Raw genomic sequence first — 23,632 nt, 5'->3', positions numbered from 1 at the left:
CCTCCGTCCGTCTCCCCGTGGCGTCTGACCATGATCTCTTTCATTTGAAGCCGTGTTCTATCACTATCTACCCGTGTGCGAGGTTGATTTCCCTCCTGTGTATGACAGACATCCCTTTAAGTGCTGGCAGGCTGCTACGTGGTCTCCCTGGTGCTTGGTCTTGTCCAGACGGAAGAGGCAGAGCTCCCTCAGCTTGTCTTTGTAGGAGAAGTGCTCGAGCCCTCTGGTCGTCCTTGTGGCCCTGCTCTTGTTGCCCTCTCAGCAAAGTCTGCCCGTCTTTCCTGGGCTGGGGGCCCTGGACCTGGACGCATTACTCCAGACGGGGTGTTGCGAGGGCAGAGGAGAGTGGTGGTGGTGGGGGACAGTCACCTCCGTCACCCTGCTGGCCGCTCCTGTCGATGCAGGCCAGTATGCGGTTGGCCTTGCGGGCCGCAGGTGCTCGCTGCTAGCCCGTGTAAAGTTTTTCATCTACCAGAGCCCGTAAGACCTTCTGGGCAGGGCTGCCCTCAAGGTGTTGATCTGTCATGCTGTGTAGGGATCTGGCGTTGTCCCCGCCCAAGCGCGACACCTTGCACTTGACTTTGTTGAACCTCATTGGGTATTCATGGGCCCAGGTGGGTTTGCATTTGCCGAGGTCCGTTTGGATTGGCTCTGTTCCTTCTGCCGTATCAGCTTCATGGCTCAGCTTGGGGCGTGAAGTCTGCAAACTTGCTGAGGGTGCAGTGGATTCCGTCACCTGTGTTGCCGATGAAGATGTTGAAGAGCAGTGGCCCCGGGACGGACCCTGCGGGACGCCGCTCGTGTCCGGCCTCCGCCTGGGCGTAGAGCCATTGACAGCAGCCCCCAGGCCGCGACCATGGAGCCCATTCCTCATCCAGCGAATAGCTCACCCTTTGAGCCCACGTCTGTCCAGTTTAGTGATACAGGTGCGGGGCAAGCCTTGCAGAAGTCGGCATAATAGACGACATGGGTTGCCTTCCCCTTGTGCAGCGATGCGGTCATTCCATCGTAGGAGGCCACCCGGTTAGTCAGGCACGATGTGCCCTTGGTGTAGCCGTGCGGGCTGTCTGGGGTCTCCTGCTCGTCCCTCTGTTCCTGGCAGATCTGCTCTGTGATCTTCCTAGGCGCAGAGGTGAGGCTCACTGGCCTGTGGTTCCTGATGTGTTTCTTCCTCCGTTTCTTAAAACGGGGAGGGATGTTTCCTTCTTTGCAGTCACCGGGGACTTTGCCTGACAGCTGTGACTTTTCTGACAGGGCGCAGAGCGGTTTTGCAGCCACGCGAGGAGCGGAAGAGCGCGCGAGTTGAACTCCCACCCTCCCCAAGACTGCTTCCGTTGATGTCGTGTGGTAGGGGGGTGTATATCCCTTTGGGCCAGTTTGAGTCAGCTGTCCTAGTTCTGCTCCCTCCCAGCTCCTCGGGCCTTTTGCTGGCAATGGCCTCGGCCCTGTGTAGCACCGCTTGGCAGCACAAGTAAGAGTCGGTGTGTTACCAGCACTGTTTTTCTCCTAGTACCAAAGCAGCGCATCGTGGCAGGCGCTCTGAAGGAAGGATTTTGTCCCAGCTGAAACTAAGACGTAGCGCTATCCAAATGCATGCTGTCCCAGGGTTGTCTACCCAGAGGTGAGGCAGAGTGGTTGCCAATAAGGTGCATCCCCTCCCTCTCCGCCCACGTCTTGGTGGAGTAAGATGACTGTAGCTTCCCGTCTCTTAGCTCTCTTGTCTCCTTCCTTGTCTCTGCCTTTCTCTTCTCTGCTTCCCCAAGGTAGCTCTGCCTCCCCTTAGAAGCTGAAGCTTGTGGGTTTCTCTCTGCGGGGTGACGTGTGACAGGATTTGCGTGGAGAGTCGACTCCTGCGGTCATACGCCGCCTTTGTGTTCTCCATCGTGGTTCTCAAGACTCGAGTCAAGTGTGGGGCTGATTTCACACGACTGAGGGACAAGCCGTCACCGCGGTACCGCAGTGACCGTCGAGCTTCTGTGCTGAAAGGGGTGATCAGCTTATTCCTTCAAGCTTGTTAGCCATAACCGGACGGTCGTGTTGCCGCGGGTGTCCCTCCTTTGGCAGCTTTTTGTGCTGAACTGGTGGATGTCTGCCCACCGTCAGGGTTGACGCGGGACGTAAGCGGGTACGCGAGTTTTCAAAGGTGCGTGTGAGAATGGTGGGGCGGGTTGCCCCCGAAAGGGGCTTGTGAGATTGAGCGAAAGGAGGCAGTTGCAGGCAGTTTTGCAAAGGAGAACTTTATTTTGTTGGAATAAATAAAAAGAATAAATAGGTGAATAAATAGCGTTTTGTATAAATAGTTGAATAAATAGATAAATAGGAAGAGGGTTGGAGGTGCGTTTGGGGCTAAGTGCGCGTGTTGCCTGTGAGGTTGTGGATGTGCTGGAACCAGTTACGAGCTTGCAGGAGGACGAGGTCCCAGGCGCAGGCGCTGTAGTCGTTGTCACTGAGGAAGTTTTGGAGGCAGCTGAAGTGTTTGTCGATGGTGAGGTGAAGGTTGCGAGGCCATCGTGTCCGGGAGCGCGTGTTGCTGATGGCCAGGCACTGCTGGAGGCGCTGGGTGTAGCGATGGATCTGGCTGAGGAGGCTTTGGCGTTGGCTGTCGATCCAGTGGGCTGGAGTGCTGGGGCCGCTGAGGATTTTGAAGAGGTGCAGGAGGATGTCGTGGGTGGTTTTGTCGGCTTGCCGGGTGTTGCTGGTGTCCGGGATGGTGTCGTTGAAGGAGCAAGGCGGTGCACTGTGCTGTGGGCACAGCTGGGGTGGGCTGGGATTCATGTCCCGGAGGAGCTGGAGGCTGTCGAGAGAGAAGGTGGCGTCCTGGGGGCGAAGGTGGCTGCAGGCAGAGGCGGTGGTGGCGAGAGCTTTCAGAAGGAGCGTGAGGAGCAGGATGCCGTACCCTCGTGGGTGCTGTGAGCTTGCAGGCACAGCCATGGTGGGACTGGCGTTGTGCTGTGCAGGAGGCTGGTGGGGCTCGGTGGTGGTGCGGGTGGTGGCAGCGGTCTGTGTGCTGCTGTGGTGCCGGCTTTATGTGGCATGGCATCTTTCCTTTCCTCGCTTTCCTGTTGCCGAGAGGTTTTGCCCGTGGCTTTCACTTTTGGCTATTGGTTTTTGTGGTCTGCGAGCAAGTGGCTTGGCTGCATGTGGGGCAGTTGGTGGAGATGCTTGTCCGGCGGTGTGTTGTGGGGTGGCTGGCAGCAAGGGTTGGAAGGGGGATGTGAAAGTGATGGGGGCGGAATGTCCTGGGCCAGCTGTTGTGCAGATACATTCTTTTTTTTTTTTTTTTCATCCTTTCCCTTAGGCGCGCAGCGAGAGCTGTGGTGTATCCTTCAGTGAAATCCCTCTTCCTGTTCAACTCTACTTTTCTTACGTAATGCCGTAATGCCGTAATGGGCCTTGGTCTTTCGACTTGAATGAGAAGTGTGTTGCCCGTGGTTTGCTTTCCGTGCATCGTTTCTGTTTGTTTTTCACAAAGCACTGACAAGCGGTGCGCGATGGAAGAACCTTGGGTAGTTTCCGGCAGCGTGAGGAACTTTGGGCTGGCTGCTGTTGCAGTTGGTGGAGGCAGCGCCGCCCGTGTCGGAAGCAGTTGAGAATATGTAGGAAAGGCTTGTGGTTGAGGAAGAAAGAGAAAGGGAAAGTATCCTCCCGAGCAGAGCCTGTGGCTGTGGTGCTCGTCAGGCATTGCGTCGCCTTTTTCCACGGTCTTTTCCTTTCTTCCCGTGGCGTCTGGTGAGAAGGAGGAAACGCAGCAGCAGGAGGGTAGTTGTAAACCATGGATCTTGCATTGCAAAGGCCGAAGGCTTGTCGCTGTCCAGGAGGAGTGCGCAAACGTGATGGAGCTGAGCCCTGCGCTGTAGCTATTAAGCACCTTTTGAGGATGAGGAGACTCGAGGAGATGGCAGAATGAGAGGGTGGTTTGGGTTGGGGGTCCCTCAACTACCGTGCACTTCCAACGCCCACTTTCCGTGGGCCGGGCTGCCTTCCACTAGAGCGGGTTGCCCAGAGCCCCATCCGGCATGCTGTGAGAGGCTTCCAGTGTCGGGGCGTTCTCGGTTTCTCTGGGTGACCTTATCCTGCGCTCCTGCGCCCCTTGGAGGACAAAGTCTCTTGCTGACGTCTAATGCGAGCCTCCCGCCTTTTAGTTGAAAGGCATCGGCCCTTGTCCTGCCATGGCAGTCCGTGTTTACTTTTCCCACTCCGGGTGTCCCGTAGGCCCCCTTTGAATCAAAGAATGGCTTGCTTTGGAAGGGGCCTCGGAGGTCACCTTGTTGCCACTCACTGCTGCGGGTGCGGTTGCCGACCGCAGAACTCAAGCTGTAGAGCAGGCTTCCCAGTGCTGCATCCAGCCTGGCCTCGAACCCCTCCGGGAATGGGGGATCCAGAATCTTCCCTGGGCATGGCGTGGTGGTGCCTGACCTCCGTCCGTCTCCCCGTGGCGTCTGACCATGATCTCTTTCATTTGAAGCCGTGTTCTATCACTATCTACCCGTGTGCGAGGTTGATTTCCCTCCTGTGTATGACAGACATCCCTTTAAGTGCTGGCAGGCTGCTACGTGGTCTCCCTGGTGCTTGGTCTTGTCCAGACGGAAGAGGCAGAGCTCCCTCAGCTTGTCTTTGTAGGAGAAGTGCTCGAGCCCTCTGGTCGTCCTTGTGGCCCTGCTCTTGTTGCCCTCTCAGCAAAGTCTGCCCGTCTTTCCTGGGCTGGGGGCCCTGGACCTGGACGCATTACTCCAGACGGGGTGTTGCGAGGGCAGAGGAGAGTGGTGGTGGTGGGGGACAGTCACCTCCGTCACCCTGCTGGCCGCTCCTGTCGATGCAGGCCAGTATGCGGTTGGCCTTGCGGGCCGCAGGTGCTCGCTGCTAGCCCGTGTAAAGTTTTTCATCTACCAGAGCCCGTAAGACCTTCTGGGCAGGGCTGCCCTCAAGGTGTTGATCTGTCATGCTGTGTAGGGATCTGGCGTTGTCCCCGCCCAAGCGCGACACCTTGCACTTGACTTTGTTGAACCTCATTGGGTATTCATGGGCCCAGGTGGGTTTGCATTTGCCGAGGTCCGTTTGGATTGGCTCTGTTCCTTCTGCCGTATCAGCTTCATGGCTCAGCTTGGGGCGTGAAGTCTGCAAACTTGCTGAGGGTGCAGTGGATTCCGTCACCTGTGTTGCCGATGAAGATGTTGAAGAGCAGTGGCCCCGGGACGGACCCTGCGGGACGCCGCTCGTGTCCGGCCTCCGCCTGGGCGTAGAGCCATTGACAGCAGCCCCCAGGCCGCGACCATGGAGCCCATTCCTCATCCAGCGAATAGCTCACCCTTTGAGCCCACGTCTGTCCAGTTTAGTGATACAGGTGCGGGGCAAGCCTTGCAGAAGTCGGCATAATAGACGACATGGGTTGCCTTCCCCTTGTGCAGCGATGCGGTCATTCCATCGTAGGAGGCCACCCGGTTAGTCAGGCACGATGTGCCCTTGGTGTAGCCGTGCGGGCTGTCTGGGGTCTCCTGCTCGTCCCTCTGTTCCTGGCAGATCTGCTCTGTGATCTTCCTAGGCGCAGAGGTGAGGCTCACTGGCCTGTGGTTCCTGATGTGTTTCTTCCTCCGTTTCTTAAAACGGGGAGGGATGTTTCCTTCTTTGCAGTCACCGGGGACTTTGCCTGACAGCTGTGACTTTTCTGACAGGGCGCAGAGCGGTTTTGCAGCCACGCGAGGAGCGGAAGAGCGCGCGAGTTGAACTCCCACCCTCCCCAAGACTGCTTCCGTTGATGTCGTGTGGTAGGGGGGTGTATATCCCTTTGGGCCAGTTTGAGTCAGCTGTCCTAGTTCTGCTCCCTCCCAGCTCCTCGGGCCTTTTGCTGGCAATGGCCTCGGCCCTGTGTAGCACCGCTTGGCAGCACAAGTAAGAGTCGGTGTGTTACCAGCACTGTTTTTCTCCTAGTACCAAAGCAGCGCATCGTGGCAGGCGCTCTGAAGGAAGGATTTTGTCCCAGCTGAAACTAAGACGTAGCGCTATCCAAATGCATGCTGTCCCAGGGTTGTCTACCCAGAGGTGAGGCAGAGTGGTTGCCAATAAGGTGCATCCCCTCCCTCTCCGCCCACGTCTTGGTGGAGTAAGATGACTGTAGCTTCCCGTCTCTTAGCTCTCTTGTCTCCTTCCTTGTCTCTGCCTTTCTCTTCTCTGCTTCCCCAAGGTAGCTCTGCCTCCCCTTAGAAGCTGAAGCTTGTGGGTTTCTCTCTGCGGGGTGACGTGTGACAGGATTTGCGTGGAGAGTCGACTCCTGCGGTCATACGCCGCCTTTGTGTTCTCCATCGTGGTTCTCAAGACTCGAGTCAAGTGTGGGGCTGATTTCACACGACTGAGGGACAAGCCGTCACCGCGGTACCGCAGTGACCGTCGAGCTTCTGTGCTGAAAGGGGTGATCAGCTTATTCCTTCAAGCTTGTTAGCCATAACCGGACGGTCGTGTTGCCGCGGGTGTCCCTCCTTTGGCAGCTTTTTGTGCTGAACTGGTGGATGTCTGCCCACCGTCAGGGTTGACGCGGGACGTAAGCGGGTACGCGAGTTTTCAAAGGTGCGTGTGAGAATGGTGGGGCGGGTTGCCCCCGAAAGGGGCTTGTGAGATTGAGCGAAAGGAGGCAGTTGCAGGCAGTTTTGCAAAGGAGAACTTTATTTTGTTGGAATAAATAAAAAGAATAAATAGGTGAATAAATAGCGTTTTGTATAAATAGTTGAATAAATAGATAAATAGGAAGAGGGTTGGAGGTGCGTTTGGGGCTAAGTGCGCGTGTTGCCTGTGAGGTTGTGGATGTGCTGGAACCAGTTACGAGCTTGCAGGAGGACGAGGTCCCAGGCGCAGGCGCTGTAGTCGTTGTCACTGAGGAAGTTTTGGAGGCAGCTGAAGTGTTTGTCGATGGTGAGGTGAAGGTTGCGAGGCCATCGTGTCCGGGAGCGCGTGTTGCTGATGGCCAGGCACTGCTGGAGGCGCTGGGTGTAGCGATGGATCTGGCTGAGGAGGCTTTGGCGTTGGCTGTCGATCCAGTGGGCTGGAGTGCTGGGGCCGCTGAGGATTTTGAAGAGGTGCAGGAGGATGTCGTGGGTGGTTTTGTCGGCTTGCCGGGTGTTGCTGGTGTCCGGGATGGTGTCGTTGAAGGAGCAAGGCGGTGCACTGTGCTGTGGGCACAGCTGGGGTGGGCTGGGATTCATGTCCCGGAGGAGCTGGAGGCTGTCGAGAGAGAAGGTGGCGTCCTGGGGGCGAAGGTGGCTGCAGGCAGAGGCGGTGGTGGCGAGAGCTTTCAGAAGGAGCGTGAGGAGCAGGATGCCGTACCCTCGTGGGTGCTGTGAGCTTGCAGGCACAGCCATGGTGGGACTGGCGTTGTGCTGTGCAGGAGGCTGGTGGGGCTCGGTGGTGGTGCGGGTGGTGGCAGCGGTCTGTGTGCTGCTGTGGTGCCGGCTTTATGTGGCATGGCATCTTTCCTTTCCTCGCTTTCCTGTTGCCGAGAGGTTTTGCCCGTGGCTTTCACTTTTGGCTATTGGTTTTTGTGGTCTGCGAGCAAGTGGCTTGGCTGCATGTGGGGCAGTTGGTGGAGATGCTTGTCCGGCGGTGTGTTGTGGGGTGGCTGGCAGCAAGGGTTGGAAGGGGGATGTGAAAGTGATGGGGGCGGAATGTCCTGGGCCAGCTGTTGTGCAGATACATTCTTTTTTTTTTTTTTTTCATCCTTTCCCTTAGGCGCGCAGCGAGAGCTGTGGTGTATCCTTCAGTGAAATCCCTCTTCCTGTTCAACTCTACTTTTCTTACGTAATGCCGTAATGCCGTAATGGGCCTTGGTCTTTCGACTTGAATGAGAAGTGTGTTGCCCGTGGTTTGCTTTCCGTGCATCGTTTCTGTTTGTTTTTCACAAAGCACTGACAAGCGGTGCGCGATGGAAGAACCTTGGGTAGTTTCCGGCAGCGTGAGGAACTTTGGGCTGGCTGCTGTTGCAGTTGGTGGAGGCAGCGCCGCCCGTGTCGGAAGCAGTTGAGAATATGTAGGAAAGGCTTGTGGTTGAGGAAGAAAGAGAAAGGGAAAGTATCCTCCCGAGCAGAGCCTGTGGCTGTGGTGCTCGTCAGGCATTGCGTCGCCTTTTTCCACGGTCTTTTCCTTTCTTCCCGTGGCGTCTGGTGAGAAGGAGGAAACGCAGCAGCAGGAGGGTAGTTGTAAACCATGGATCTTGCATTGCAAAGGCCGAAGGCTTGTCGCTGTCCAGGAGGAGTGCGCAAACGTGATGGAGCTGAGCCCTGCGCTGTAGCTATTAAGCACCTTTTGAGGATGAGGAGACTCGAGGAGATGGCAGAATGAGAGGGTGGTTTGGGTTGGGGGTCCCTCAACTACCGTGCACTTCCAACGCCCACTTTCCGTGGGCCGGGCTGCCTTCCACTAGAGCGGGTTGCCCAGAGCCCCATCCGGCATGCTGTGAGAGGCTTCCAGTGTCGGGGCGTTCTCGGTTTCTCTGGGTGACCTTATCCTGCGCTCCTGCGCCCCTTGGAGGACAAAGTCTCTTGCTAACATCTAATGCGAGCCTCCCGCCTTTTAGTTGAAAGGTATTGGCCCTTGTCCTGCCATGGCAGTCCGTGTTTACTTTTCCCACTCCGGGTGTCCCGTAGGCCCCCTTTGAATCAAAGAATGGCTTGCTTTGGAAGGGGCCTCAGAGGTCACCTCGTTGCCACTCACTGCTGCGGGTGCGGTTGCCGACCGCAGAACTCAAGCTGTAGAGCAGGCTTCCCAGTGCTGCATCCAGCCTGGCCTCAAACCCCTCCGGGAATGGGGGATCCAGAATCTTCCCTGGGCATGGCGTGGTGGTGCCTGACCTCCGTCCGTCTCCCCGTGGCGTCTGACCATGATCTCTTTCATTTGAAGCCGTGTTCTATCACTATCTACCCGTGTGCGAAGTTGATTTCCCTCCTGTGTATGACAGACATCCCTTTAAGTGCTGGCAGGCTGCTACGTGGTCTCCCTGGTGCTTGGTCTTGTCCAGACGGAAGAGGCAGAGCTCCCTCAGCTTGTCTTTGTAGGAGAAGTGCTCGAGCCCTCTGGTTGTCCTTGTGGCCCTGCTCTTGTTGCCCTCTCAGCAAAGTCTGCCCGTCTTTCCTGGGCTGGGGGCCCTGGACCTGGACGCATTACTCCAGACGGGGTGTTGCGAGGGCAGAGGAGAGTGGTGGTGGTGGGGGACAGTCACCTCCGTCACCCTGCTGGCCGCTCCTGTCGATGCAGGCCAGTATGCGGTTGGCCTTGCGGGCCGCAGGTGCTCGCTGCTAGCCCGTGTGAAGTTTTTCATCTACCAGAGCCCGTAAGACCTTCTGGGCAGGGCTGCCCTCAAGGTGTTGATCTGTCATGCTGTGTAGGGATCTGGCGTTGTCCCCGCCCAAGCGCGACACCTTGCACTTGACTTTGTTGAACCTCATTGGGTATTCATGGGCCCAGGTGGGTTTGCATTTGCCGAGGTCCGTTTGGATGGGCTCCGTTCCTTCTGCCGTATCAGCTGCATGGCTCAGCTTGGGGCGTGAAGTCTGCAAACTTGCTGAGGGTGCAGTGGATTCCGTCACCTGTGTTGCCGATGAAGATGTTGAAGAGCAGTGGCCCCGGGACGGACCCTGCGGGACGCCGCTCGTGTCCGGCCTCCGCCTGGGCGTAGAGCCATTGACAGCAGCCCCCAGGCCGCGACCATGGAGCCCATTCCTCATCCAGCGAATAGCTCACCCTTTGAGCCCACGTCTGTCCAGTTTAGTGATACAGGTGCGGGGCAAGCCTTGCAGAAGTCGGCATAATAGACGACATGGGTTGCCTTCCCCTTGTGCAGCGATGCGGTCATTCCATCGTAGGAGGCCACCCGGTTAGTCAGGCACGATGTGCCCTTGGTGTAGCCGTGCGGGCTGTCTGGGGTCTCCTGCTCGTCCCTCTGTTCCTGGCAGATCTGCTCTGTGATCTTCCTAGGCGCAGAGGTGAGGCTCACTGGCCTGTGGTTCCTGATGTGTTTCTTCCTCCGTTTCTTAAAACGGGGAGGGATGTTTCCTTCTTTGCAGTCACCGGGGACTTTGCCTGACAGCTGTGACTTTTCTGACAGGGCGCAGAGCGGCTTTGCAGCCACGCGAGGAGCGGAAGAGCGCGCGAGTTGAACTCCCACCCTCCCCAAGACTGCTTCCGTTGATGTCGTGTGGTAGGGGGGTGTATATCCCTTTGGGCCAGTTTGAGTCAGCTGTCCTAGTTCTGCTCCCTCCCAGCTCCTCGGGCCTTTTGCTGGCAATGGCCTCGGCCCTGTGTAGCACCGCTTGGCAGCACAAGTAAGCGTCGGTGTGTTACCAGCACTGTTTTTCTCCTAGAACCAAAGCAGCGCATCGTGGCAGGCGCTCTGAAGGAAGGATTTTGTCCCAGCTGAAACTAAGACGTAGCGCTATCCAAATGCATGCTGTCCCAGGGTTGTCTACCCAGAGGTGAGGCAGAGTGGTTGCCAATAAGGTGCATCCCCTCCCTCTCCGCCCACGTCTTGGTGGAGTAAGATGACTGTAGCTTCCCGTCTCTTAGCTCTCTTGTCTCCTTCCTTGTCTCTGCCTTTCTCTTCTCTGCTTTCCCAAGGTAGCTCTGCCTCCCCTTAGAAGCTGAAGCTTGTGGGTTTCTCTCTGCGGGGTGACGTGTGACAGGATTTGCGTGGAGAGTCGACTCCTGCGGTCATACGCCGCCTTTGTGTTCTCCATCGTGGTTCTCAAGACTCGAGTCAAGTGTGGGGCTGATTTCACACGACTGAGGCACAAGCCGTCACCGCGGTACCGCAGTGACCGTCGAGCTTCTGTGCTGAAAGGGGTGATCAGCTTATTCCTTCAAGCTTGTTAGCCATAACCGGACGGTCGTGTTGCCGCGGGTGTCCCTCCTTTGGCAGCTTTTTGTGCTGAACTGGTGGATGTCTGCCCACCGTCAGGGTTGACGCGGGACGTAAGCGGGTACGCGAGTTTTCAAAGGTGCGTGTGAGAATGGTGGGGCGGGTTGCCCCCGAAAGGGGCTTGTGAGATTGAGCGAAAGGAGGCAGTTGCAGGCAGTTTTGCAAAGGAGAACTTTATTTTGTTGGAATAAATAAAAAGAATAAATAGGTGAATAAATAGCGTTTTGTATAAATAGTTGAATAAATAGATAAATAGGAAGAGGGTTGGAGGTGCGTTTGGGGCTAAGTGCGCGTGTTGCCTGTGAGGTTGTGGATGTGCTGGAACCAGTTACGAGCTTGCAGGAGGACGAGGTCCCAGGCGCAGGCGCTGTAGTCGTTGTCACTGAGGAAGTTTTGGAGGCAGCTGAAGTGTTTGTCGATGGTGAGGTGAAGGTTGCGAGGCCATCGTGTCCGGGAGCGCGTGTTGCTGATGGCCAGGCACTGCTGGAGGCGCTGGGTGTAGCGATGGATCTGGCTGAGGAGGCTTTGGCGTTGGCTGTCGATCCAGTGGGCTGGAGTGCTGGGGCCGCTGAGGATTTTGAAGAGGTGCAGGAGGATGTCGTGGGTGGTTTTGTCGGCTTGCCGGGTGTTGCTGGTGTCCGGGATGGTGTCGTTGAAGGAGCAAGGCGGTGCACTGTGCTGTGGGCACAGCTGGGGTGGGCTGGGATTCATGTCCCGGAGGAGCTGGAGGCTGTCGAGAGAGAAGGTGGCGTCCTGGGGGCGAAGGTGGCTGCAGGCAGAGGCGGTGGTGGCGAGAGCTTTCAGAAGGAGCGTGAGGAGCAGGATGCCGTACCCTCGTGGGTGCTGTGAGCTTGCAGGCACAGCCATGGTGGGACTGGCGTTGTGCTGTGCAGGAGGCTGGTGGGGCTCGGTGGTGGTGCGGGTGGTGGCAGCGGTCTGTGTGCTGCTGTGGTGCCGGCTTTATGTGGCATGGCATCTTTCCTTTCCTCGCTTTCCTGTTGCCGAGAGGTTTTGCCCGTGGCTTTCACTTTTGGCTATTGGTTTTTGTGGTCTGCGAGCAAGTGGCTTGGCTGCATGTGGGGCAGTTGGTGGAGATGCTTGTCCGGCGGTGTGTTGTGGGGTGGCTGGCAGCAAGGGTTGGAAGGGGGATGTGAAAGTGATGGGGGCGGAATGTCCTGGGCCAGCTGTTGTGCAGATACATTCTTTTTTTTTTTTTTTCATCCTTTCCCTTAGGCGCGCAGCGAGAGCTGTGGTGTATCCTTCAGTGAAATCCCTCTTCCTGTTCAACTCTACTTTTCTTACGTAATGCCGTAATGCCGTAATGGGCCTTGGTCTTTCGACTTGAATGAGAAGTGTGTTGCCCGTGGTTTGCTTTCCGTGCATCGTTTCTGTTTGTTTTTCACAAAGCACTGACAAGCGGTGCGCGATGGAAGAACCTTGGGTAGTTTCCGGCAGCGTGAGGAACTTTGGGCTGGCTGCTGTTGCAGTTGGTGGAGGCAGCGCCGCCCGTGTCGGAAGCAGTTGAGAATATGTAGGAAAGGCTTGTGGTTGAGGAAGAAAGAGAAAGGGAAAGTATCCTCCCGAGCAGAGCCTGTGGCTGTGGTGCTCGTCAGGCATTGCGTCGCCTTTTTCCACGGTCTTTTCCTTTCTTCCCGTGGCGTCTGGTGAGAAGGAGGAAACGCAGCAGCAGGAGGGTAGTTGTAAACCATGGATCTTGCATTGCAAAGGCCGAAGGCTTGTCGCTGTCCAGGAGGAGTGCGCAAACGTGATGGAGCTGAGCCCTGCGCTGTAGCTATTAAGCACCTTTTGAGGATGAGGAGACTCGAGGAGATGGCAGAATGAGAGGGTGGTTTGGGTTGGGGGTCCCTCAACTACCGTGCACTTCCAACGCCCACTTTCCGTGGGCCGGGCTGCCTTCCACTAGAGCGGGTTGCCCAGAGCCCCATCCGGCATGCTGTGAGAGGCTTCCAGTGTCGGGGCGTTCTCGGTTTCTCTGGGTGACCTTATCCTGCGCTCCTGCGCCCCTTGGAGGACAAAGTCTCTTGCTAACATCTAATGCGAGCCTCCCGCCTTTTAGTTGAAAGGTATTGGCCCTTGTCCTGCCATGGCAGTCCGTGTTTACTTTTCCCACTCCGGGTGTCCCGTAGGCCCCCTTTGAATCAAAGAATGGCTTGCTTTGGAAGGGGCCTCAGAGGTCACCTCGTTGCCACTCACTGCTGCGGGTGCGGTTGCCGACCGCAGAACTCAAGCTGTAGAGCAGGCTTCCCAGTGCTGCATCCAGCCTGGCCTCAAACCCCTCCGGGAATGGGGGATCCAGAATCTTCCCTGGGCATGGCGTGGTGGTGCCTGACCTCCGTCCGTCTCCCCGTGGCGTCTGACCATGATCTCTTTCATTTGAAGCCGTGTTCTATCACTATCTACCCGTGTGCGAAGTTGATTTCCCTCCTGTGTATGACAGACATCCCTTTAAGTGCTGGCAGGCTGCTACGTGGTCTCCCTGGTGCTTGGTCTTGTCCAGACGGAAGAGGCAGAGCTCCCTCAGCTTGTCTTTGTAGGAGAAGTGCTCGAGCCCTCTGGTCGTCCTTGTGGCCCTGCTCTTGTTGCCCTCTCAGCAAAGTCTGCCCGTCTTTCCTGGGCTGGGGGCCCTGGACCTGGACGCATTACTCCAGACGGGGTGTTGCGAGGGCAGAGGAGAGTGGTGGTGGTGGGGGACAGTCACCTCCGTCACCCTGCTGGCCGCTCCTGTCGATGCAGGCCAGTATGCGGTTGGCCTTGCGGGCCGCAGGTGCTCGCTGCTAGCCCGTGTAAAGTTTTTCATCTACCAGAGCCCGTAAGACCTTCTGGGCAGGGCTGCCCTCAAGGTGTTGATCTGTCATGCTGTGTAGGGATCTGGCGTTGTCCCCGCCCAAGCGCGACACCTTGCACTTGACTTTGTTGAACCTCATTGGGTATTCATGGGCCCAGGTGGGTTTGCATTTGCCGAGGTCCGTTTGGATGGGCTCCGTTCCTTCTGCCGTATCAGCTGCATGGCTCAGCTTGGGGCGTGAAGTCTGCAAACTTGCTGAGGGTGCAGTGGATTCCGTCACCTGTGTTGCCGATGAAGATGTTGAAGAGCAGTGGCCCCGGGACGGACCCTGCGGGACGCCGCTCGTGTCCGGCCTCCGCCTGGGCGTAGAGCCATTGACAGCAGCCCCCAGGCCGCGACCATGGAGCCCATTCCTCATCCAGCAAATAGCTCACCCTTTGAGCCCACGTCTGTCCAGTTTAGTGATACGGGTGCGGGGCAAGCCTTGCAGAAGTTGGCATAATAGACGACATGGGTTGCCTTCCCCTTGTGCAGCGATGCGGTCATTCCATCGTAGGAGGCCACCCGGTTAGTCAGGCACGATGTGCCCTTGGTGTAGCCGTGCGGGCTGTCTGGGGTCTCCTGCTCGTCCCTCTGTTCCTGGCAGATCTGCTCTGTGATCTTCCTAGGCGCAGAGGTGAGGCTCACTGGCCTGTGGTTCCTGATGTGTTTCTTCCTCCGTTTCTTAAAACAGGGAGGGATGTTTCCTTCTTTGCAGTCACCGGGGACTTTGCCTGACAGCTGTGACTTTTCTGACAGGGCGCAGAGCGGTTTTGCAGCCACGCGAGGAGCGGAAGAGCGCGCGAGTTGAACTCCCACCCTCCCCAAGACTGCTTCCGTTGATGTCGTGTGGTAGGGGGGTGTATATCCCTTTGGGCCAGTTTGAGTCAGCTGTCCTAGTTCTGCTCCCTCCCAGCTCCTCGGGCCTTTTGCTGGCAATGGCCTCGGCCCTGTGTAGCACCGCTTGGCAGCACAAGTAAGCGTCGGTGTGTTACCAGCACTGTTTTTCTCCTAGAACCAAAGCAGCGCATCGTGGCAGGCGCTCTGAAGGAAGGATTTTGTCCCAGCTGAAACTAAGACGTAGCGCTATCCAAATGCATGCTGTCCCAGGGTTGTCTACCCAGAGGTGAGGCAGAGTGGTTGCCAATAAGGTGCATCCCCTCCCTCTCCGCCCACGTCTTGGTGGAGTAAGATGACTGTAGCTTCCCGTCTCTTAGCTCTCTTGTCTCCTTCCTTGTCTCTGCCTTTCTCTTCTCTGCTTCCCCAAGGTAGCTCTGCCTCCCCTTAGAAGCTGAAGCTTGTGGGTTTCTCTCTGCGGGGTGACGTGTGACAGGATTTGCGTGGAGAGTCGACTCCTGCGGTCATACGCCGCCTTTGTGTTCTCCATCGTGGTTCTCAAGACTCGAGTCAAGTGTGGGGCTGATTTCACACGACTGAGGGACAAGCCGTCACCGCGGTACCGCAGTGACCGTCGAGCTTCTGTGCTGAAAGGGGTGATCAGCTTATTCCTTCAAGCTTGTTAGCCATAACCGGACGGTCGTGTTGCCGCGGGTGTCCCTCCTTTGGCAGCTTTTTGTGCTGAACTGGTGGATGTCTGCCCACCGTCAGGGTTGACGCGGGACGTAAGCGGGTACGCGAGTTTTCAAAGGTGCGTGTGAGAATGGTGGGGCGGGTTGCCCCCGAAAGGGGCTTGTGAGATTGAGCGAAAGGAGGCAGTTGCAGGCAGTTTTGCAAAGGAGAACTTTATTTTGTTGGAATAAATAAAAAGAATAAATAGGTGAATAAATAGCGTTTTGTATAAATAGTTGAATAAATAGATAAATAGGAAGAGGGTTGGAGGTGCGTTTGGGGCTAAGTGCGCGTGTTGCCTGTGAGGTTGTGGATGTGCTGGAACCAGTTACGAGCTTGCAGGAGGACGAGGTCCCAGGCGCAGGCGCTGTAGTCGTTGTCACTGAGGAAGTTTTGGAGGCAGCTGAAGTGTTTGTCGATGGTGAGGTGAAGGTTGCGAGGCCATCGTGTCCGGGAGCGCGTGTTGCTGATGGCCAGGCACTGCTGGAGGCGCTGGGTGTAGCGATGGATCTGGCTGAGGAGGCTTTGGCGTTGGCTGTCGATCCAGTGGGCTGGAGTGCTGGGGCCGCTGAGGATTTTGAAGAGGTGCAGGAGGATGTCGTGGGTGGTTTTGTCGGCTTGCCGGGTGTTGCTGGTGTCCGGGATGGTGTCGTTGAAGGAGCAAGGCGGTGCACTGTGCTGTGGGCACAGCTGGGGTGGGCTGGGATTCATGTCCCGGAGGAGCTGGAGGCTGTCGAGAGAGAAGGTGGCGTCCTGGGGGCGAAGGTGGCTGCAGGCAGAGGCGGTGGTGGCGAGAGCTTTCAGAAGGAGCGTGAGGAGCAGGATGCCGTACCCTCGTGGGTGCTGTGAGCTTGCAGGCACAGCCATGGTGGGACTGGCGTTGTGCTGTGCAGGAGGCTGGTGGGGCTCGGTGGTGGTGCGGGTGGTGGCAGCGGTCTGTGTGCTGCTGTGGTGCCGGCTTTATGTGGCATGGCATCTTTCCTCGCTTTCCTGTTGCCGAGAGGTTTTGCCCGTGGCTTTCACTTTTGGCTATTGGTTTTTGTGGTCTGCGAGCAAGTGGCTTGGCTGCATGTGGGGCAGTTGGTGGAGATGCTTGTCCGGCGGTGTGTTGTGGGGTGGCTGGCAGCAAGGGTTGGAAGGGGGATGTGAAAGTGATGGGGGCGGAATGTCCTGGGCCAGCTGTTGTGCAGATACTTTTTTTTTTTTTCATCCTTTCCCTTAGGCGCGCAGCGAGAGCTGTGGTGTATCCTTCAGTGAAATCCCTCTTCCTGTTCAACTCTACTTTTCTTACGTAATGCCGTAATGGGCCTTGGTCTTTCGACTTGAATGAGAAGTGTGTTGCCCGTGGTTTGCTTTCCGTGCATCGTTTCTGTTTGTTTTTCACAAAGCACTGACAAGCGGTGCGCGATGGAAGAACCTTGGGTAGTTTCCGGCAGCGTGAGGAACTTTGGGCTGGCTGCTGTTGCAGTCGGTGGAGGCAGCGCCGCCCGTGTCGGAAGCAGTTGAGAATATGTAGGAAAGGCTTGTGGTTGAGGAAGAAAGAGAAAGGGAAAGTATCCTCCCGAGCAGAGCCTGTGGCTGTGGTGCTCGTCAGGCATTGCGTCGCCTTCCTCCACGGTCTTTTCCTTTCTTCCCGTGGTGTCTGGTGAGAAGAAGGAAACGCAGCAGCAGGAGGGTAGTTGTAAACCATGGATCTTGCATTGCAAAGGCCGAAGGTTTGTCGCTGTCCAGGAGGAGTGCGCAAACGTGATGGAGCTGAGCCCTGCGCTGTAGCTATTAAGCACCTTTTGAGGATGAGGAGACTCGAGGAGATGGCAGAATGAGAGGGTGGTTTGGGTTGGGGGACCCTCAACTACCGTGCACTTCCAACGCCCACTTTCCGTGGGCCGGGCTGCCTTCCACTAGAGCGGGTTGCCCAGAGCCCCATCCGGCATGCTGTGAGAGGCTTCCAGTGTCGGGGCGTTCTCGGTTTCTCTGGGTGACCTTATCCTGCGCTCCTGCGCCCCTTGGAGGACAAAGTCTCTTGCTGACGTCTAATGCGAGCCTCCCGCCTTTTAGTTGAAAGGCATTGGCCCTTGTCCTGCCATGGCAGTCCGTGTTTACTTTTCCCACTCCGGGTGTCCCGTAGGCCCCCTTTGAATCAAAGAATGGCTTGCTTTGGAAGGGGCCTCGGAGGTCACCTTGTTGCCACTCACTGCTGCGGGTGCGGTTGCCGACCGCAGAACTCAAGCTGTAGAGCAGGCTTCCCAGTGCTGCATCCAGCCTGGCCTCAAACCCCTCCGGGAATGGGGGATCCAGAATCTTCCCTGGGCATGGCGTGGTGGTGCCTGACCTCCGTCCGTCTCCCCGTGGCGTCTGACCATGATCTCTTTCATCTGAAGCCGTGTTCTATCACTATCTACCCGTGTGCGAGGTTGATTTCCCTCCTGTGTATGACAGACATCCCTTTAAGTGCTGGCAGGCTGCTACGTGGTCTCCCTGGTGCTTGGTCTTGTCCAGACGGAAGAGGCAGAGCTCCCTCAGCTTGTCTTTGTAGGAGAAGTGCTCGAGCCCTCTGGTCGTCCTTGTGGCCCTGCTCTTGTTGCCCTCTCAGCAAAGTCTGCCCGTCTTTCCTGGGCTGGGGGCCCTGGACCTGGACGCATTACTCCAGACGGGGTGTTGCGAGGGCAGAGGAGAGTGGTGGTGGTGGGGGACAGTCACCTCCGTCACCCTGCTGGCCGCTCCTGTCGATGCAGGCCAGTATGCGGTTGGCCTTGCGGGCCGCAGGTGCTCGCTGCTAGCCCGTGTAAAGTTTTTCATCTACCAGAGCCCGTAAGACCTTCTGGGCAGGGCTGCCCTCAAGGTGTTGATCTGTCATGCTGTGTAGGGATCTGGCGTTGTCCCCGCCCAAGCGCGACACCTTGCACTTGACTTTGTTGAACCTCATTGGGTATTCATGGGCCCAGGTGGGTTTGCATTTGCCGAGGTCCGTTTGGATTGGCTCTGTTCCTTCTGCCGTATCAGCTTCATGGCTCAGCTTGGGGCGTGAAGTCTGCAAACTTGCTGAGGGTGCAGTGGATTCCGTCACCTGTGTTGCCGATGAAGATGTTGAAGAGCAGTGGCCCCGGGACGGACCCTGCGGGACGCCGCTCGTGTCCGGCCTCCGCCTGGGCGTAGAGCCATTGACAGCAGCCCCCAGGCCGCGACCATGGAGCCCATTCCTCATCCAGCAAATAGCTCACCCTTTGAGCCCACGTCTGTCCAGTTTAGTGATACGGGTGCGGGGCAAGCCTTGCAGAAGTCGGCATAATAGACGACATGGGTTGCCTTCCCCTTGTGCAGCGATGCGGTCATTCCATCGTAGGAGGCCACCCGGTTAGTCAGGCACGATGTGCCCTTGGTGTAGCCGTGCGGGCTGTCTGGGGTCTCCTGCTCGTCCCTCTGTTCCTGGCAGATCTGCTCTGTGATCTTCCTAGGCGCAGAGGTGAGGCTCACTGGCCTGTGGTTCCTGATGTGTTTCTTCCTCCGTTTCTTAAAACGGGGAGGGATGTTTCCTTCTTTGCAGTCACCGGGGACTTTGCCTGACAGCTGTGACTTTTCTGACAGGGCGCAGAGCGGCTTTGCAGCCACGCGAGGAGCGGAAGAGCGCGCGAGTTGAACTCCCACCCTCCCCAAGACTGCTTCCGTTGATGTCGTGTGGTAGGGGGGTGTATATCCCTTTGGGCCAGTTTGAGTCAGCTGTCCTAGTTCTGCTCCCTCCCAGCTCCTCGGGCCTTTTGCTGGCAATGGCCTCGGCCCTGTGTAGCACCGCTTGGCAGCACAAGTAAGCGTCGGTGTGTTACCAGCACTGTTTTTCTCCTAGAACCAAAGCAGCGCATCGTGGCAGGCGCTCTGAAGGAAGGATTTTGTCCCAGCTGAAACTAAGACGTAGCGCTATCCAAATGCATGCTGTCCCAGGGTTGTCTACCCAGAGGTGAGGCAGAGTGGTTGCCAATAAGGTGCATCCCCTCCCTCTCCGCCCACGTCTTGGTGGAGTAAGATGACTGTAGCTTCCCGTCTCTTAGCTCTCTTGTCTCCTTCCTTGTCTCTGCCTTTCTCTTCTCTGCTTCCCCAAGGTAGCTCTGCCTCCCCTTAGAAGCTGAAGCTTGTGGGTTTCTCTCTGCGGGGTGACGTGTGACAGGATTTGCGTGGAGAGTCGACTCCTGCGGTCATACGCCGCCTTTGTGTTCTCCATCGTGGTTCTCAAGACTCGAGTCAAGTGTGGGGCTGATTTCACACGACTGAGGGACAAGCCGTCACCGCGGTACCGCAGTGACCGTCGAGCTTCTGTGCTGAAAGGGGTGATCAGCTTATTCCTTCAAGCTTGTTAGCCATAACCGGACGGTCGTGTTGCCGCGGGTGTCCCTCCTTTGGCAGCTTTTTGTGCTGAACTGGTGGATGTCTGCCCACCGTCAGGGTTGACGCGGGACGTAAGCGGGTACGCGAGTTTTCAAAGGTGCGTGTGAGAATGGTGGGGCGGGTTGCCCCCGAAAGGGGCTTGTGAGATTGAGCGAAAGGAGGCAGTTGCAGGCAGTTTTGCAAAGGAGAACTTTATTTTGTTGGAATAAATAAAAAGAATAAATAGGTGAATAAATAGCGTTTTGTATAAATAGTTGAATAAATAGATAAATAGGAAGAGGGTTGGAGGTGCGTTTGGGGCTAAGTGCGCGTGTTGCCTGTGAGGTTGTGGATGTGCTGGAACCAGTTACGAGCTTGCAGGAGGACGAGGTCCCAGGCGCAGGCGCTGTAGTCGTTGTCACTGAGGAAGTTTTGGAGGCAGCTGAAGTGTTTGTCGATGGTGAGGTGAAGGTTGCGAGGCCATCGTGTCCGGGAGCGCGTGTTGCTGATGGCCAGGCACTGCTGGAGGCGCTGGGTGTAGCGCAGGATCTGGCTGAGGAGGCTTTGGCGTTGGCTGTCGATCCAGTGGGCTGGAGTGCTGGGGCCGCTGAGGATTTTGAAGAGGTGCAGGAGGATGTCGTGGGTGGTTTTGTCGGCTTGCCGGGTGTTGCTGGTGTCCGGGATGGTGTCGTTGAAGGAGCAAGGCGGTGCACTGTGCTGTGGGCACAGCTGGGGTGGGCTGGGATTCATGTCCCGGAGGAGCTGGAGGCTGTCGAGAGAGAAGGTGGCGTCCTGGGGGCGAAGGTGGCTGCAGGCAGAGGCGGTGGTGGCGAGAGCTTTCAGAAGGAGCGTGAGGAGCAGGATGCCGTACCCTCGTGGGTGCTGTGAGCTTGCAGGCACAGCCATGGTGGGACTGGCGTTGTGCTGTGCAGGAGGCTGGTGGGGCTCGGTGGTGGTGCGGGTGGTGGCAGCGGTCTGTGTGCTGCTGTGGTGCCGGCTTTATGTGGCATGGCATCTTTCCTTTCCTCGCTTTCCTGTTGCCGAGAGGTTTTGCCCGTGGCTTTCACTTTTGGCTATTGGTTTTTGTGGTCTGCGAGCAAGTGGCTTGGCTGCATGTGGGGCAGTTGGTGGAGATGCTTGTCCGGCGGTGTGTTGTGGGGTGGCTGGCAGCAAGGGTTGGAAGGGGGATGTGAAAGTGATGGGGGCGGAATGTCCTGGGCCAGCTGTTGTGCAGATACTTTTTTTTTTTTTCATCCTTTCCCTTAGGCGCGCAGCGAGAGCTGTGGTGTATCCTTCAGTGAAATCCCTCTTCCTGTTCAACTCTACTTTTCTTACGTAATGCCGTAATGCCGTAATGGGCCTTGGTCTTTCGACTTGAATGAGAAGTGTGTTGCCCGTGGTTTGCTTTCCGTGCATCGTTTCTGTTTGTTTTTCACAAAGCACTGACAAGCGGTGCGCGATGGAAGAACCTTGGGTAGTTTCCGGCAGCGTGAGGAACTTTGGGCTGGCTGCTGTTGCAGTTGGTGGAGGCAGCGCCGCCCGTGTCGGAAGCAGTTGAGAATATGTAGGAAAGGCTTGTGGTTGAGGAAGAAAGAGAAAGGGAAAGTATCCTCCCGAGCAGAGCCTGTGGCTGTGGTGCTCGTCAGGCATTGCGTCGCCTTTTTCCACGGTCTTTTCCTTTCTTCCCGTGGCGTCTGGTGAGAAGGAGGAAACGCAGCAGCAGGAGGGTAGTTGTAAACCATGGATCTTGCATTGCAAAGGCCGAAGGCTTGTCGCTGTCCAGGAGGAGTGCGCAAACGTGATGGAGCTGAGCCCTGCGCTGTAGCTATTAAGCACCTTTTGAGGATGAGGAGACTCGAGGAGATGGCAGAATGAGAGGGTGGTTTGGGTTGGGGGTCCCTCAACTACCGTGCACTTCCAACGCCCACTTTCCGTGGGCCGGGCTGCCTTCCACTAGAGCGGGTTGCCCAGAGCCCCATCCGGCATGCTGTGAGAGGCTTCCAGTGTCGGGGCGTTCTCGGTTTCTCTGGGTGACCTTATCCTGCGCTCCTGCGCCCCTTGGAGGACAAAGTCTCTTGCTAACATCTAATGCGAGCCTCCCGCCTTTTAGTTGAAAGGTATTGGCCCTTGTCCTGCCATGGCAGTCCGTGTTTACTTTTCCCACTCCGGGTGTCCCGTAGGCCCCCTTTGAATCAAAGAATGGCTTGCTTTGGAAGGGGCCTCAGAGGTCACCTCGTTGCCACTCACTGCTGCGGGTGCGGTTGCCGACCGCAGAACTCAAGCTGTAGAGCAGGCTTCCCAGTGCTGCATCCAGCCTGGCCTCAAACCCCTCCGGGAATGGGGGATCCAGAATCTTCCCTGGGCATGGCGTGGTGGTGCCTGACCTCCGTCCGTCTCCCCGTGGCGTCTGACCATGATCTCTTTCATTTGAAGCCGTGTTCTATCACTATCTACCCGTGTGCGAAGTTGATTTCCCTCCTGTGTATGACAGACATCCCTTTAAGTGCTGGCAGGCTGCTACGTGGTCTCCCTGGTGCTTGGTCTTGTCCAGACGGAAGAGGCAGAGCTCCCTCAGCTTGTCTTTGTAGGAGAAGTGCTCGAGCCCTCTGGTCGTCCTTGTGGCCCTGCTCTTGTTGCCCTCTCAGCAAAGTCTGCCCGTCTTTCCTGGGCTGGGGGCCCTGGACCTGGACGCATTACTCCAGACGGGGTGTTGCGAGGGCAGAGGAGAGTGGTGGTGGTGGGGGACAGTCACCTCCGTCACCCTGCTGGCCGCTCCTGTCGATGCAGGCCAGTATGCGGTTGGCCTTGCGGGCCGCAGGTGCTCGCTGCTAGCCCGTGTAAAGTTTTTCATCTACCAGAGCCCGTAAGACCTTCTGGGCAGGGCTGCCCTCAAGGTGTTGATCTGTCATGCTGTGTAGGGATCTGGCGTTGTCCCCGCCCAAGCGCGACACCTTGCACTTGACTTTGTTGAACCTCATTGGGTATTCATGGGCCCAGGTGGGTTTGCATTTGCCGAGGTCCGTTTGGATGGGCTCTGTTCCTTCTGCCGTATCAGCTGCATGGCTCAGCTTGGGGCGTGAAGTCTGCAAACTTGCTGAGGGTGCAGTGGATTCCGTCACCTGTGTTGCCGATGAAGATGTTGAAGAGCAGTGGCCCCGGGACGGACCCTGCGGGACGCCGCTCGTGTCCGGCCTCCGCCTGGGCGTAGAGCCATTGACAGCAGCCCCCAGGCCGCGACCATGGAGCCCATTCCTCATCCAGCAAATAGCTCACCCTTTGAGCCCACGTCTGTCCAGTTTAGTGATACGGGTGCGGGGCAAGCCTTGCAGAAGTTGGCATAATAGACGACATGGGTTGCCTTCCCCTTGTGCAGCGATGCGGTCATTCCATCGTAGGAGGCCACCCGGTTAGTCAGGCACGATGTGCCCTTGGTGTAGCCGTGCGGGCTGTCTGGGGTCTCCTGCTCGTCCCTCTGTTCCTGGCAGATCTGCTCTGTGATCTTCCTAGGCGCAGAGGTGAGGCTCACTGGCCTGTGGTTCCTGATGTGTTTCTTCCTCCGTTTCTTAAAACAGGGAGGGATGTTTCCTTCTTTGCAGTCACCGGGGACTTTGCCTGACAGCTGTGACTTTTCTGACAGGGCGCAGAGCGGTTTTGCAGCCACGCGAGGAGCGGAAGAGCGCGCGAGTTGAACTCCCACCCTCCCCAAGACTGCTTCCGTTGATGTCGTGTGGTAGGGGGGTGTATATCCCTTTGGGCCAGTTTGAGTCAGCTGTCCTAGTTCTGCTCCCTCCCAGCTCCTCGGGCCTTTTGCTGGCAATGGCCTCGGCCCTGTGTAGCACCGCTTGGCAGCACAAGTAAGCGTCGGTGTGTTACCAGCACTGTTTTTCTCCTAGAACCAAAGCAGCGCATCGTGGCAGGCGCTCTGAAGGAAGGATTTTGTCCCAGCTGAAACTAAGACGTAGCGCTAT

General features: G+C 57.1%; 6 protein-coding genes across 13 annotated transcripts in view; 1 reads left to right on the top strand and 5 right to left on the bottom strand.

Moving 5' to 3' along the window:
- UBAP2 (ubiquitin associated protein 2) overlaps nt 1-23,632 on the top strand; it is a 160,851-nt gene that overhangs the window by 81,021 nt on the left and 56,198 nt on the right. The gene's annotated exons all lie outside the window — the stretch shown is intronic.
- Nucleotides 2,347-3,099, bottom strand: LOC140264251 (interferon type A1/A2-like). The gene has a single exon (XM_072359875.1). The coding sequence runs from the start codon at nt 2,929-2,931 to the stop codon at nt 2,347-2,349; it is 585 nt and encodes a 194-aa protein (XP_072215976.1). The 5' UTR covers nt 2,932-3,099.
- On the bottom strand, nt 6,762-7,514 carry LOC140264249 (interferon type A1/A2-like). The gene has a single exon (XM_072359873.1). The coding sequence runs from the start codon at nt 7,344-7,346 to the stop codon at nt 6,762-6,764; it is 585 nt and encodes a 194-aa protein (XP_072215974.1). The 5' UTR covers nt 7,347-7,514.
- Nucleotides 11,177-11,929, bottom strand: LOC140264250 (interferon type A1/A2-like). The gene has a single exon (XM_072359874.1). It carries the CDS (start codon nt 11,759-11,761, stop codon nt 11,177-11,179), a length of 585 nt encoding a protein of 194 aa, XP_072215975.1. The 5' UTR covers nt 11,762-11,929.
- On the bottom strand, nt 15,591-16,175 carry LOC140264262 (interferon type A1/A2-like). Its single transcript, XM_072359898.1, has one exon. It carries the CDS (start codon nt 16,173-16,175, stop codon nt 15,591-15,593), a length of 585 nt encoding a protein of 194 aa, XP_072215999.1.
- LOC140264255 (interferon type A1/A2-like) lies at nt 19,986-20,738 on the bottom strand. The gene has a single exon (XM_072359883.1). It carries the CDS (start codon nt 20,568-20,570, stop codon nt 19,986-19,988), a length of 585 nt encoding a protein of 194 aa, XP_072215984.1. The 5' UTR covers nt 20,571-20,738.

The sequence above is a fragment of the Excalfactoria chinensis genome, chromosome Z (genome assembly GCF_039878825.1).
Source record: "Excalfactoria chinensis isolate bCotChi1 chromosome Z, bCotChi1.hap2, whole genome shotgun sequence".
NCBI lineage: Eukaryota > Metazoa > Chordata > Aves > Galliformes > Phasianidae > Excalfactoria > Excalfactoria chinensis.
This window is presented reverse-complemented; position numbering and strand designations above follow the sequence as displayed.